This window comes from Taurulus bubalis (assembly GCF_910589615.1).
Source record: "Taurulus bubalis genome assembly, chromosome: 15".
NCBI classification, from domain to species: domain Eukaryota; kingdom Metazoa; phylum Chordata; class Actinopteri; order Perciformes; family Cottidae; genus Taurulus; species Taurulus bubalis.
In genome coordinates, this window is record NC_136603.1 from 4,564,874 (window position 1) to 4,579,210 (window position 14,337).

Here is a 14,337-nt window from a genome sequence, read left to right on the forward strand (position 1 = left end):
CCCCGGTAATCCGTCCGACTGCTCACAGGTAATCAGGGGAAACGACTCAAATAAAAACAGCAACCGGAGAAGGAGGCTGTTTTCATGGGTAGTTTCTTGAGAAAGTGTCCCGCTGCTGTGGCCGCAGGTCTGAAGCGTGGAGAGGAGGAGCCGCGCTCTCTCTCTCTCTCTCTGGGAGGAAGAAAAGTTTCCTCCACAATCAAGGCGGCGAGGATAATTCCACTTCCGGTCAACATTTCAAAATAAGACTCTGAAATAAAGTTTTATTTAAGCGGCGGAGTTAGTTTAAATATATATATATATATATATATATATATATATATATATATATATATATATATATATATATATATATATATATATATATATATATATATTTAATTGTCGTTTCTTATTGACAATTTATGAAATTGTACATGTTGAATAAAGAATTATAATTATTATTATTATCTTTGTAAAAAGTACTGATTACTTAGATTACAAGATCTGATTAGTTACTAGTTTTTTTTTTAAATAAAAAGACAGAAAATAGACAGTTTGTGTTTGTGTTTACCAGCTGAAAATAGACAGAAAAAAATCATAAAAGCATAAAATGCTTTTTTTATTTTATGTTTTTTTTTTCGTCTATTTTTTATTATCTGTGGTTGCCCCCCTGGTATGTTAGTTTAAATGTATTTACATTTATTATGCCGTTTCTTATTGACAAATTATGAGATTGTACATTTGTGAAATAAAGAATTATGAAAAGGAAAAAAAGAACTCAGCGGTGGAGGAAGTATCAGATCTTTTAAAAGTAAAAGTACAAATACGATAAAACATTTAACATTTTTACAAAGGCATGCACTGTTAAAAGTAACAGTAACTTAAAAGTATGTAAGATAATACGGAAAATAAACCTAAAGTTGAATGTCTTTGATTTGAATGCACTGCACATGATGACTCTGTAAACATTGCTGTTATTTGCATACTTTTCCCATAAGTCAGGTTTTTAATGCAGGACCTTTACTTGTAGTGGATTATTTTAACGGTGTGGCATTTCCTTTACTCCAGAGAAAAGGATCTGAATATAGCGTTGCACTACAATCCCTGAATATTTCTGCTGTCAGCCATCTGCCCCATGTTCTCTTCGCTGACCTGAGTAATTCAATCAGTGACCATTTATCGCTGCGATTATGTCAGACTGAGAGGATTTACTTCCTTCATTTGTGGTTTTTGTAACTTAAAACTCTGACTGCTGCCTCGGTTTAGTTTCTTCTTTTTTATGACTGTTCTCATGTTGTCTAATGAACCTGTAACGACATCCGGAGCATGTGGCATCAAACAGCGAGGTCTAGGCAGTGACCCACACACACACACACACACACACACTCTCCTTAATACTGCTGACCTGTGACCTCTGTCGCTCACTGATTTCCACTTAAGACCATTTAAAGCACAGAGTTGAAGACTGATGGACAGCAGGCGGTCAAGCACACACACACACACACACACACACACACACACACACACACACACACACACACACACACACACACACACACACACACACACACACACACACTCCATCTGAAGTCCCTCATTATTGATGGAGAGATGCACATGGAAGTGTTTGTGTTCACCAGCTGAAGCAGATCCCAGGTCTGTCACCGCACATTTCTTTTTAACATCAAAAGTCTCATTTTAGTCCTTTTTTTCATGTTTTAAATATGACTAACATGTTAGTTTGGGACACATTTTGTTTATCTGTGAGAATAAACATATGTAAGTAAGTCACTTTTTTTTTAAAGCACATTTCAAGAGCAAAACACAAAAGAAATGATGCAAAAAGACGTTAATACAGACGGTAATACAGACGGTAATACAGACGGTAATACAGACGTTAATACAGACGGTAATACAGACGTTAATACAGACGGTAATACAGACGGTAATACAGACGGTAATACAGACGGTAATACAGACGTTAATACAGACGGTAATACAGACGGTAATACAGACGGTAATACAGACGTTAATACAGACGGTAATACAGACGTTAATACAGACGGTAATACAGACGGTAATACAGACGGTAATACAGACGGTAATACAGACGTTAATACAGACGGTAATACAGACGTTAATACAGACGGTAATACAGACGTTAATACAGACGTTAATACAGACGGTAATAGAGACGTTAATACAGACGGTAATACAGACGTTAATACAGACGGTAATACAGACGGTAATACAGACGGTAATACAGACGTTAATACAGACGGTAATACAGACGGTAATACAGACGTTAATACAGACGGTAATACAGATGTTAATACAGACGTTAATACAGACGTTAATCCAGACGGTAATACAGACGGTAATACAGACGTTCATACAGACGGTAATACAGACGTTAATACAGACGGTAATACAGACGGTAATACAGATGTTAATACAGACGTTAATACAGACGTTAATACAGACGGTAATACAGACGTTAATACAGACGGTAATACAGACGTTAATACAGACGTTAATACAGACGGTAATACAGACGTTAATACAGACGGTAATACAGACGTTAATACAGACGGTAATACAGACGGTAATACAGACGTTAATACAGACGTTAATACAGACGGTTATACAGACGGTAATACAGACGTTAATACAGACGGTAATACAGACGGTAATACAGACGGTAATACAGACGTTAATACAGACGTTAATACAGACGGTAATACAGACGGTAATACAGACGTTAATACAGACGGTAATACAGACGGTAATACAAACGTTAATACAGACGGTAATACAGACGGTTATACAGACGGTAATACAGACGGTAATACAGACGGTAATACAGACTCGGGAAGAGTTAAATTGAAATAAGAGGCTTGCCAGCAGCTTTAGCTTCTATCTTTATCTTTTTTTAACCTGTTTTCACTGAGGAATCAATTAGACGTCCTGAATATCCTCAACACATATCGTAGAGTCGTCTTTCTGCTTCAAATATTACATCATAGTTATTCAGGGAGTGCAGTTAGTGACAGTGTGGGCTCCACACAGTGACGTACAACTGACAGCTTGACCAAGGAGCACCGGAGGGGCGGGGCTTAGCGAAGGATCAATTCTGAGCTGAATCCTCAGACAGGTCTTTACAACGTATCCTATGATGTGTTACGAAAGGTTATTCCTTGTTTATTTTGTGCGTTTTTCAAAATAAACTTCCTTCCTTCACAGTAAACAACTTAGTTTAGGAAAAGATTGTGGTTTGGGTTAAAATAACTGACTAACTGAAATATAACAAATGAATCAAAGATGGCTCTCGTTTCACAAGAGATGACTTTTTACTGTCTTTATACTTCCTGGTTCATGATTACGTGGATTACATAAGAATTAGGATATCTACGAGCGCTGCATATAAAACTATATAAAGTCTCCAAGTGAGGAAAAATGTCCTCACTCTAGAGGTCTAAAATGTGTGAGTTGGTCCTCACAAAAACATCTGTGAAAACACACACACACACACACATACACACACACACACACACACACACACATTGATGGCGGTACAGAGTCAGAGTGGCAGCTGAGGCTCTGAGCCAGTAACGCCAGCTGCATACCCTCACGCAAAAACCACTACCAGGTGCTGCCTGTCACACACACACACACACACACACACACACACACACACACACACACACACACACGCACACCACTTATATCCATGTCAGCTCTCCACTAATTGCTCATCTGGTCTCATTGTTGAGCACTTTAGGAAGATAATTGTTCAGATAGCGGTTTATTTTCACTGTCAGACCGTTATTAAAACCACGGGATTTTATACACGAGATATTCATTCATGTAGATAATGAAGCGCATCAGAAGGCTTCGGTTAACAACATCGCTCATTTTCATTCTTTGACTAATGTACGATTTCCTGGCCGACGATTTTTGAGCCACATAAACTTTGCTTTTGTCTGAATGAACGACAGGAAGGAGAGGGGGAGGAAAGGAGGAGAGGAGGAGAGGAGGAGAGGACGCAGCTGGTGGATGAGACACATTATTAGAGGAAAATAATATATATATTTACTGTGTATAAACTGTACATATCTCTTTGTTGTGTATGTTCAGCACAAACACCTGCAGGTCTGTTTGATCCAACTCTTTACTTTAAGCCCCCTATTTAGCATTCATAAGCAGCATATAACATGCAACACATAGAATGTAAGCAGATGTTTGTGTTTATTAAAGTAGAAGAATAATCACCTAAATGTGTATTTTGGATGTTTTCTCTCCACTAGTCTGAAATAAGAATTACGTTTACCGCGGTAAACTCAAGTATTTCCCTCCAGACACAAGGAAACTTACTCAGGACAGCAAAAAAAAAACACACAGACATGCAGACCACAAACACACACACGCACACACACACACACACACACACACACAAAATATACACACATAATAATAACGCTTGCAAAAATAACTCCAAAAACTGGGCCTCCAGCAGGAAACCACTATCATTCAGGAGCTCCACCCGTCCAAGACGCGCCGGGAAGGAAACCCGGGGCCTCCTCCACTAAACACAGCCGTCAGTGGGGAAGGAAGTGATCAGTTTATAGAGCAGTGCATTAAAAACGCACGATGACCTCAGTGTCCTCCTCTCGGCTTTTATTCACAACGCATGAGAAGGTCACAGAAGATGCTCAGGCAGCTGTTTAACTTTTATTATTCCTTTAAAAAAAGTGTATTAATATGTTGCATATATATCAATATTATATATATATATATATATATGTGTGTGTGTTATTGGTCAAATTGTTAACAGATGTATATACTTGTATAAAAGTCAAAATGTCTGCAGTGAAAACCCCTAACCTGGAGATTATTAAATAAATAAATCCTCATCAATGAAGAAGGGAGGATGAGAGCTCACCTGTCTGTTGATTAATGTTGTGGTGGCGCCACCTAGTGTTAGCTAGTGGTATGGAGGAGGAGTCCACATGCTCAGTTTCAATGTTTGTGCTTTGTTTTTGGCACTTTCTTATTACTTTACTTTCTTAATATGTAATACTTAATACTTCTACTCACCACAGTTCAGAAGGATTGTACTTTTTCCTGCACTGTATTTATTTAACAGTTTACCGACATCGAACTGCCACTTACACACTAATGAATCACCATTAACAATCTAATAATACATAATAGCATACAATTTACTTATTTATATTTAATACTCTTATTAGTAGTATTTAACTTTAATGAAGTGTTTTTATAGACTTTTACTATTGAAAGAATCTGAATTCTTCCTCCACTGAGACTCTTTTAAATCAAACTTCAAATAAACTCAATTTAAGTCTCTGTGAACACAGATTTTGTTCAATTTTTTTAGGTATTTTAATCTGCCAGTCTGTTATCGTTTGTCATCTAAATTGCTACGAATCCTCTTGTTTGCTTATATTGAACACGCACATCCAAACAGGCTTTTGTTGAACATCAAAATGTAGACATTACGACACAACTGAGCACAAATTGACAGGAACTGGATTTTTTTTAAATAAATTCTACGACTAAAGTGTTCCCGTTTTTTTTTGTTTCTCCTGTTGTCCTGCAAATAAATTCCCAAAACAATGTTTGGAAGTTGTATTTATTCTCTCCAATGAATCCTCTTCCTACATTTCATTGCTAATGAGATGGAAGCATCACCTCTTGAACGCGTCTGTCAGCCTTTGATATCAGCATAAAATCAAGGGGAGAGGGGGGGGAGAGAATATATGAGAAAACAGTGAAGGATTTGTGCTTTTCAAAGAGCAGATACGTGAACAGGGAGTGCTTTTCGAGTTTAGAGGGCGAGTGTGAGCTGCTGCCGTCCCTTTGACCGAGGAGGGCGAGATTCACAAAACACTGATGTGTGTGTGAGATCGGTGCACAACACCTGTTCTCTCCTTTACATGCACATATTCCCCATGGAGCATCCTGAGCACTTTGCCACACACACAAAGGAACAGTGTGAGTAAAGTGTGTGTGTGTGATGATCTGCCTGAAGCACCTGTGAGGGTATAATATCCCCATTTAGGGGAGAATTTAAGAGGAAGCTGATACAAGAATTCGCTCTGGAGAAACAAAACCGTGGACGTTGTTGATAATCTCTCGCCCGCTGATTTATTAACTCCAACGCAGTAGTGATTGCATGGCTCAACAGTGCCTGAGCTGCTGTAAATGTATGGAAAACAAAGGGATAGACGCCTGATTAGCCACCCAGGTGGCGGATTACTGCGGCCTGCTTCACGGCTAAATGTTTTATACAGCCGTCTGCGTGAGTAACAGCAATGTAAACGCAGGGGGAAGTAGAGACAACTAATACGCTTAATGTGGTCCAATAAAGACACAGAAGTAAACAGAGGCAGAGAGAGAGAGAGAGAGAGAGAGAGAGAGAATAAATGTATTTAAAGACAGTGTTTACACGAGACAGAGTGTGTGGAATAAGATGTCCTCTTCTTTCGCTGTTTTTCTTCAAGGTCCTGAGGAGACCAGCAAACAAACCCAGCAGAGGACAGCGTGCACCTGACCACATCGGACATTTTACACATTTCACACACACACACACACACACACACACACACACACACCGTCGGACCTGCGAAAGACCTTCTCACACCACGGTGGCAGCGTAGCATGAAGGCCTGAATTTCAGCAGCAGAGGGACATTTGGAGATGGAGTCACATTCCTCTTTCACCCTTTGCTGATTTTTCTCCCTTGGGATGAAAAAAAAGAAGAAGAAAAAAAAAAACGCTTTTCTTTTTGCTCGAGTCTTACTTAGCTGTCTCCTCACCTCGAAAAACCTTTTGTCATTTGGCAGCGAGGCCAAGAGAAGTGGCATTTAAATGTCAAAGACTCACATTCTGTCAGAAATAAACAGGGATCTGAATGGATCTCCATTCTGATTACAAGCAACTTCATCATCTTCCTGAGGGAGAAGAAGCATTCACATCTTTTTTATTCTGTATATATGTAATATTTCACTTCATTTACTGTAATAGTTCTATGTTATTTTGTCCATATATATAATATTTCAGTTATTGTGGATTATTCACTGTTGTAATCCTGTAGATTTCTCCACTGCGGGACTAATAAAGGATTATTTTATTCTATCTTTTATCAAGTACAAGTAATACCACAGTGTAGAAATACTACATTCTAAAGTTGTTTCTTTCTGTCATGTATTAGCATCGGAATATAGTCAACGTATGAAAAGTAGAAGTACTCATTGTGCAGAAAGGCTCATCTGAGGCTAATGTATATTATATTATTGGAGTATAATTATTGTTGCATTAATGTGTTCATCACTTTAAATTGAAGCTGGTAAACGTGGGCCAAAGAAAGTCTTCTTTGTTTCTCCACAAAGATTCATACACAAAAGCAACACTTTAAATATTGTGTTCACCAGAGTGAAGTCTTTAGCTCATAAATCATTCAGCATAAATAAATGATCAATCAAATAAAATAAAAATTAGTCGACTAACCGACTAAGAGGGCGGCAGCCACGAATCTAATAAAACAAAATAATTCATTTATTAATTAAAATACATTTATAAATTATAAAAAATCTAAACCTGCAAAGTAACTAAAACTATTGTGGGTTAAAAAATAAAAATAAACATTACAATTACCTCAACATTGTACTCAAGTACAGTACTTTGAGTACATGTACTTTCCACCATTGCATCTAAATAACATCAATGTTTTGTGCACTTTTTGTGGAAAGTACCTGAAATGTACACAACTTCAATAAATGTACTTGCAATACGTTAATACTTCTTCCAAGTTGATTTTCTTTTAATTAAATGCTCTGATATAGTCTCTACAGATAAATACAGAAACCTCAAGTGAAGAACAAATACTTCAAAATCGTACCTAAGTACAGTACAAAAAGTACTTTGTTACTTTCCACCGCTGCTGATCATGTTAAGTTATTATGAAAACAACAAATATACAAACAAATAGATGTATTTACTGTGTGTTTCATGCAACAAGTGGCAGCAGAATCCTCCATTTCTATTCTTGGCTTCTTCATCGATATGAGACAATACAAACTTGGCAAATTCTGTCTTTCCGCGAAATGAACCCGGGCTCCTCGAACACTAACAGGGAGGTGCGACTGGCGAGCTCCATGCACTAATAGCCCTCACCAGCTGACCACATTCCACAGCTTTGTGGCTCAAGGTCCATACACACACACACACACACACACACACACACACACATGCGCTCACACCGCCCTCGTATCTGCTCAGTCGGGAACACCTTCAAAAAATAATTCAGGGGATTCAGAGAGTTTAAGTCTCAACTACCTTCAAAGTGTTTCCAGCAAATGAAAAAAGGCTCAGGGTTCATTCTGGATTTAGGACGTGTGTTTCTTTAGGACGCGCGGCGCCTTCGCCGCGGCCCTGCTGGGTGAAAGTCTGTTATTTCAAATAAGAGGGAAAAATATATATTCTGTGGAAGTTTTTTGTGGTAAATTCTCCTCCACTACTTTGAATTTTTCGGATAAACTGAAGGATCAGTGACGTTTGCGACATTAGAGACGTGTTTTCCTGTTACGTTTCCCTAAATCTTTTACTTAATTCACTTACTTATTTTAAGCCCAACCTCGATGTTTTTCCTAAACCTAACTAAGTGGCTTAGCTGCCTAAATACAGGATTAACCATTTTACAGTAACAAAGTGGCAAAAAAAATTACAAAATGCATAATAATGACACGAAAATGTTGTGATATTCATCCGCCTTCCCATGGACGGTGTTAGGACTTTTACTTTAGGAAAGGATTTGAATATATATATATATATTTATACATTTTACCAATGAGCTTCTCCACAATCTTTTCCTCCCCAGCGACTAGAAGTACGAGCCTGTGCGTTCCCAAGACAACCAGAGTTCAAGTGCCCTGCCGATGTGTCCCTGAGCAAGACACTAACTCCCTGCCAGCCTCCGGCGGCTCTGCTGCCTCCCTGACCCTGACCTCTGACCTCACCGGGAGAGGCCCGAGAGATACAAAAACCAGCCACGGCGGTGAATAGATTATCACACTGTTATTATAGCTCCTCCTCGCTGTAGCTATCTCTACCGGTCCGCCTGTCACTCTGACCCAACGGCGACTGGACAATGAGAAGAGGTCAGAGGTCAGACGGGCACATCAGACGGCTAACGCCACCAGACAGCCTCACGGAAGAATTAAGCTTTGTGCATCGACGCTTTGCAAGAAGGGGCCCAGACCCAGACCCTCCTTCGCTGCCACCCTCACCCTGACAGGAGCATCTCCTCTTCCTCCTCCTCCTCCTCCTCCTCCTCCTCCTCCTCCTCTTCCTCCTCCTCCTCCTCCTCCTCCTCCAGGAGCAGGGCTTCTCCTCGCTGGGAGGCAACAGCGACGCCGTAGGAGGCAGAACCAGGACTGCGTGGCGCAGACTGTTAGACACCTGCTGAATTAAAATGAGAGTTTTTTGAATGAATGGAGTCTGGCGCTTGGAAACAATACCACTTCTGTCCACAGGGGCCGCCAAAATCAACACAATGAAAAGTCCCTCGTGGTAGCTTTAAACACTGCTTTTCTAACAGGAGTCAAGTTACTCCTTGAAGACATGACTCAGACTGATTTATTTTCTTGACAAGTGTCATGTTTTAAAGATTAGATTTTTAATAAAAAAAATGCTTTTTCACCTGATATTAATGTGTGTGCTTTTCTCAAAGTTTTCCACTCGCCAACTAAATCAACACTATAAGGAACTGTTGTGACGCTCCTTTGTATGGTTATTATATAGAATGTATATAAAATGTACAGCAGTAGCGAGACAACGTTTTTTTTTCTTGGCTTATTTCGTTTTTTGCCTCATATTATGACGGCATTATTGATTCAACGACAGATTATAATCAATAAAGCTTCAGAAAACATTTTCAGACGGGACATTTTCAAGCCCAAGGTGACAGTCGACGATATGAAGATTTTAATTTTGTTATGATTCAAGACAATGAAAAGCAACACATCTTAATATTCAAGAAGCTTTAACCAGCAACATGTTTGGCCTTTTTGCTTGAAGACAAACTCAACTGATTATCAAAATAGTTGCCTGTTGATTATCTGTCTGCTTTGCATTATCATATTTTTATCATCATTATTATATTTGTTCTGTTTTTTGAATGGTGTGCTGTGTTGCTGCGCCAAAGACAAACTTTCACTGAGGTGGACTTCAAAGTTAGTCGTTTCTCATCCTTTTTAAGACAATAATAATAAAAACAGCAAAAAAAGAAAAAGAAAAAATTCAACTTCGTGCTCATTGACGTTGAGTATACTCCTGTATACCTGCAGCCCTCCCCAGTGCTCCCAGTGCTCCCAGTGTCTGCTCCATTGTCTCAAAAGGTGATACGGAGCCTCTCTCAGACCCGTGGACTGGACTCTCCACCAATCAGCGCCTCGTACTGTTCCCAAACGTCCCAGCGGAGGAGCGCATTGGCCGCCGCGCGCGTCCGTCAAGATTTGGGGCGGCATGTGGGAGGAGCTGGGTCCGAAGGATGCAGGGAGGGGGTGGCGGGTTTAGAGGCGGTGCGACTGTCAACCGTGTTCCTTATTCTCGTCAAAAGTCTCCTGCTGTTGCTGCCGAGTCCAAACCAACGCGACCACGGGAGCCGAGTCCAGTCCGAGCCACGCGGACGCGGACCTCCTCTCCTCTCCGCGTCACGCGCACCCTGCAGCGCAAGTTCGCTCCTTTTTTTTTCTTCTTGCACTTTGGCATCGATGCGTTTTGGGGGTTGGGGGGGAGAAGAGGAGCAGAGGTTTCGGGTGATCGTCTCGTTGCTCCAACGCTGGATTGTTTGGAAACACTTCTGCGGCATTTTTTTCTTCTTCTACGGTTTTCCTCGTCACGCGCTGGAAGGTTGTGACGCGTGATGCCCAAAAACTGTGAGCTGTGAACACGGCGAGCAGGACTGGGCACGGTGAGGACTTGTTGCGCGCATCCGGGGAGCGCGCGAGTCCAGCTTTTCATTCAAGGCTCCTGTAAAAGCTGCGCGTGATGCTCTGATTTCAGCGGCGAGTCATTGAGAATAATGGACTGTGGAGATCAGCTCACACCAGCCGCCTGAAGTCAGCACGGCTCGCTGCTCTCTGACTATGAGAATCTGTTCATAATTAATGCAATTGGGGCGATTGGTTTCCTCCTGTCTGTCAGAGCTGCTGCCGAGCGGCGGATGCTTTGGATAAAAAAAAAACAGCCTTTCTGCTCTAAATGGCATCCACGCGCAAACTTTATTCAGGTCAGAGCCGACGACTTGATTAATTTTCCTCTCCCGGTGTTTTCTGAAATCGAGCCGACATGTCTGAGCGCGATGGGAACGGAGACGGCGACGGAGCGCCGGACTGCATCCCGCCGAGAGTGTCCCGCGGCCGGCGGAGCGGTGTCATCCTCCCCGGCGGCGGCCAGGACACCGACGCCATCCTGCTGGATTCGGTGAAGGCGGCACCTCGCCGGAGCAGCATCATTAAGGTAAGAAAATGGTGCCAACCACCCACAAGCACAAGCACCCACCCACCCAAGTTGCCTTTGCTCCATTTTACCCGTGAACCTTCCCCTTCTTCCATGAATGGAAACACAAGTGGATCCCTTTGCTTCAAGATGGCCAACTAATGCTCTTAAACAGCATCTCAGGGGACCACATATTCTTGGCAACGTTGCGAAAGGAGTCAACAAGTGCTACATCCTTTAAATGACAGCAGTTTATCTTGTGGCACATGCACGTCCGCCAACAATCCCTCACGCCGCGTCCTTTTACGCGCGTCTCATGTGCGCAATTTACACATTCCCCAATCTGTGTTTGTCATCTGGCTGCAGGTTTCAAAGCAGCCAAACCACATTCCTGGATAATCGCACAGCCAATCAAGGTGGAACACATCTTTGGACTTTGTTCACGTGACACTAAAATGCTTGTGAATGGGGATTCATAAAACATGCACTTAAAAGCTCCTTAAGGATTATGTCCCCCCCTTATTAGAATGAGCTTTAAGGATTACATACCGAGACAGTCTCCACAGAAACAATGCTTCTGGGAATATGGGAGACAAATGCACCTCACACTGTGGATGAACTTCATCAGGCTGCTATTTAAAATATAACCACTGGTGGAAGAATTACTCAGGTCCTTTACTTGAGTAAAAGTAAAATAACAACTTTCCTATAAGTAAACGTCATGCATTAAAAAGTACAATAAGCAACATGTATTTACTTGTTCTGGAAGTAAAGTGTCCTCTGTGACTGATATATGAGGTATTATACTTTATTAGATTGTTAATGCATCTGTGTGTAAGCAGCCAAGGTGGAGCCAGATTAGGTTAGTTTAGTTCAGTTCAGCGCTGCCCGAGTCGGGCCCCTCTGGAGGGTCACCAGATAAACCGGAGGGGTCACGACATGATTAATGTGCACGGAGAGAAGGAAACATCAAACATTTCTAATTATTTATTTATTTTTGCTATTTATTTGGGAAGTAACGGTTCATTTGACCACTCTGGGCCTCGAACAGTCGTTTAAATGACATCATGTGAGGAGTTGTAGATGGGACATCTGAAAAGTTACAAAGCGCTTTACATGCTTGAACCAAGATTAAAACATTTCAGGACTTTAAGACAAATAAGACACCGTGCTAAAAGATATATCAAATAATGTGTTTCTGTGATTCTGCACGTCTCAGACCCTTGGAGTTGTATTTATACACAATATATCTCATTGTTTTAGGTCATATCTTAATATGAAAAGTAGTGGAGTAACAAGTACATGTATTTCTCTCTGACATGTAGTAAAGTAGACGTAAGAGGAAGTATTCTAGTACGATGACATGGTGTTCCCACCCTCACCTGTGCTCAGGTTAGAGGTCACCAGACGCCACGGTTTGGGAAGTGAGGATCCCGTCATGGGATCGTTACCTTTTGCTAAAATGTCTGAACACATCCGCTCAGAAATCGATTTAAAGGATTGAAGAGATGGACTCTTTCATCATCGTCTTACATGTGATGCTAATATCGCGCTCCATATTTCATGTCGCGGGGGAGGTGGTGATTTGTCCGTACCGTCCGGACGAGGAACAGAGCGCCCCTTTGACGGCTGCTGGAGGAAGTGGATGACAGGATGAGCCGAGTGATGTCGGTGACGGGCGCTGTCCGCTGTGACAGCCGGCGCTGGGTATCAATACCTCTCAGGAGCCCCAGAAATATGACGGATTATTAATACCTGGCAGGCGCTGACAGTTAGCTCCTTGGTCAGAGTTTTAGTCGAAGTTAGATTAGTAAAGTCATCTGCAACAGTTTTGAGGAATGAGTAATGGTTTCAGTCATTTTTAAGCAGAATATTAAAAAAAAAAAACTTTCTCTGGTTCCAGCTGTAAGAATGGTGAGGATATTATATCTGAATATTTTGGGGTTTGAGGCTCAGGTAAAGACAACGGTTTGAGTTCTGTGATTTTAATTTTTTTATTCATTACATTTTTCACAGATATGGGAAATAACGCTCAGATAAGCAGATAATGAAATTGATTAAAGTCAAACTGAAACTTGAATGTTCCTCACTTTTTGTGCAGGGAAATATTCGTATATAACTACATCAATATTACATAATAACTATATCAATATTACATAATAACTGTGCTAAAACTGAAGCTATACAAAGTTTTTTGGGACATATTTAGCCTAAAGATGCCAACTGGACCGCGTCATCCTCTTTAACCTTCAAGCGTTGTCAAAGGACAAAAACTCACAGCTGAAAAAGTGATGCGTTGTAATTCATGTGTGTCCCTCCAAATTGATTTGTATGAAATTGTGTACCAGGAAGTGTAAAAGTGGAAACGCCAACCAAGTGCAGCCTGATTTCTTGTCAAAAAGTGATTTTATTTTCACTTTAACATCTAAAAGTATAATCTCAGTGAAAGGGGAGATGGATCGGAGCTCGAGAAGAAAGTCAGGAGTTAATATTTATTCACTTTCTTGCTCACTTAAAGGGACTTTCTCTGAGGTTACCCGTTGAAAAGAAGGAAAAGGGCGAGGTTCGCTTCTGCACGGCTCACATTACAACACACTCACAGTCTGAGACTCCCACACACGCCATGTTACCGTCTACACACACACATAGATGTGGGTAATGGTCATCATCATCATCATCGTCATCATCACCAGCAGCAGTGAGACCCGTCTGTATTCGTATATTGTTGCAGCTCTTCATTGATTATTTTCAAACCCACGTTGTTTTGAACATTTTGCAGAAATCCAATTGAATTAAAACGAATAAAGTTTTAGGGTTTTTGAACCATATTCGGCT

General features: G+C 40.9%; 1 protein-coding gene across 1 annotated transcript in view; it reads left to right on the forward strand.

Annotated features, from left to right (window-relative positions):
* Positions 1 to 11,352: 11,352 nt before the first annotated feature.
* The window catches only part of plcl1 (phospholipase C like 1), a gene marked incomplete at both ends in the record, with an annotated part of 68,288 nt that continues 65,303 nt past the window's right edge, over positions 11,353 to 14,337 (forward strand). The window contains one exon of the mRNA XM_079231257.1: positions 11,353 to 11,523. Within this exon, the coding sequence (XP_079087383.1) occupies positions 11,353 to 11,523 (171 nt within the window). The remainder of the gene's footprint in view (positions 11,524 to 14,337) is intronic.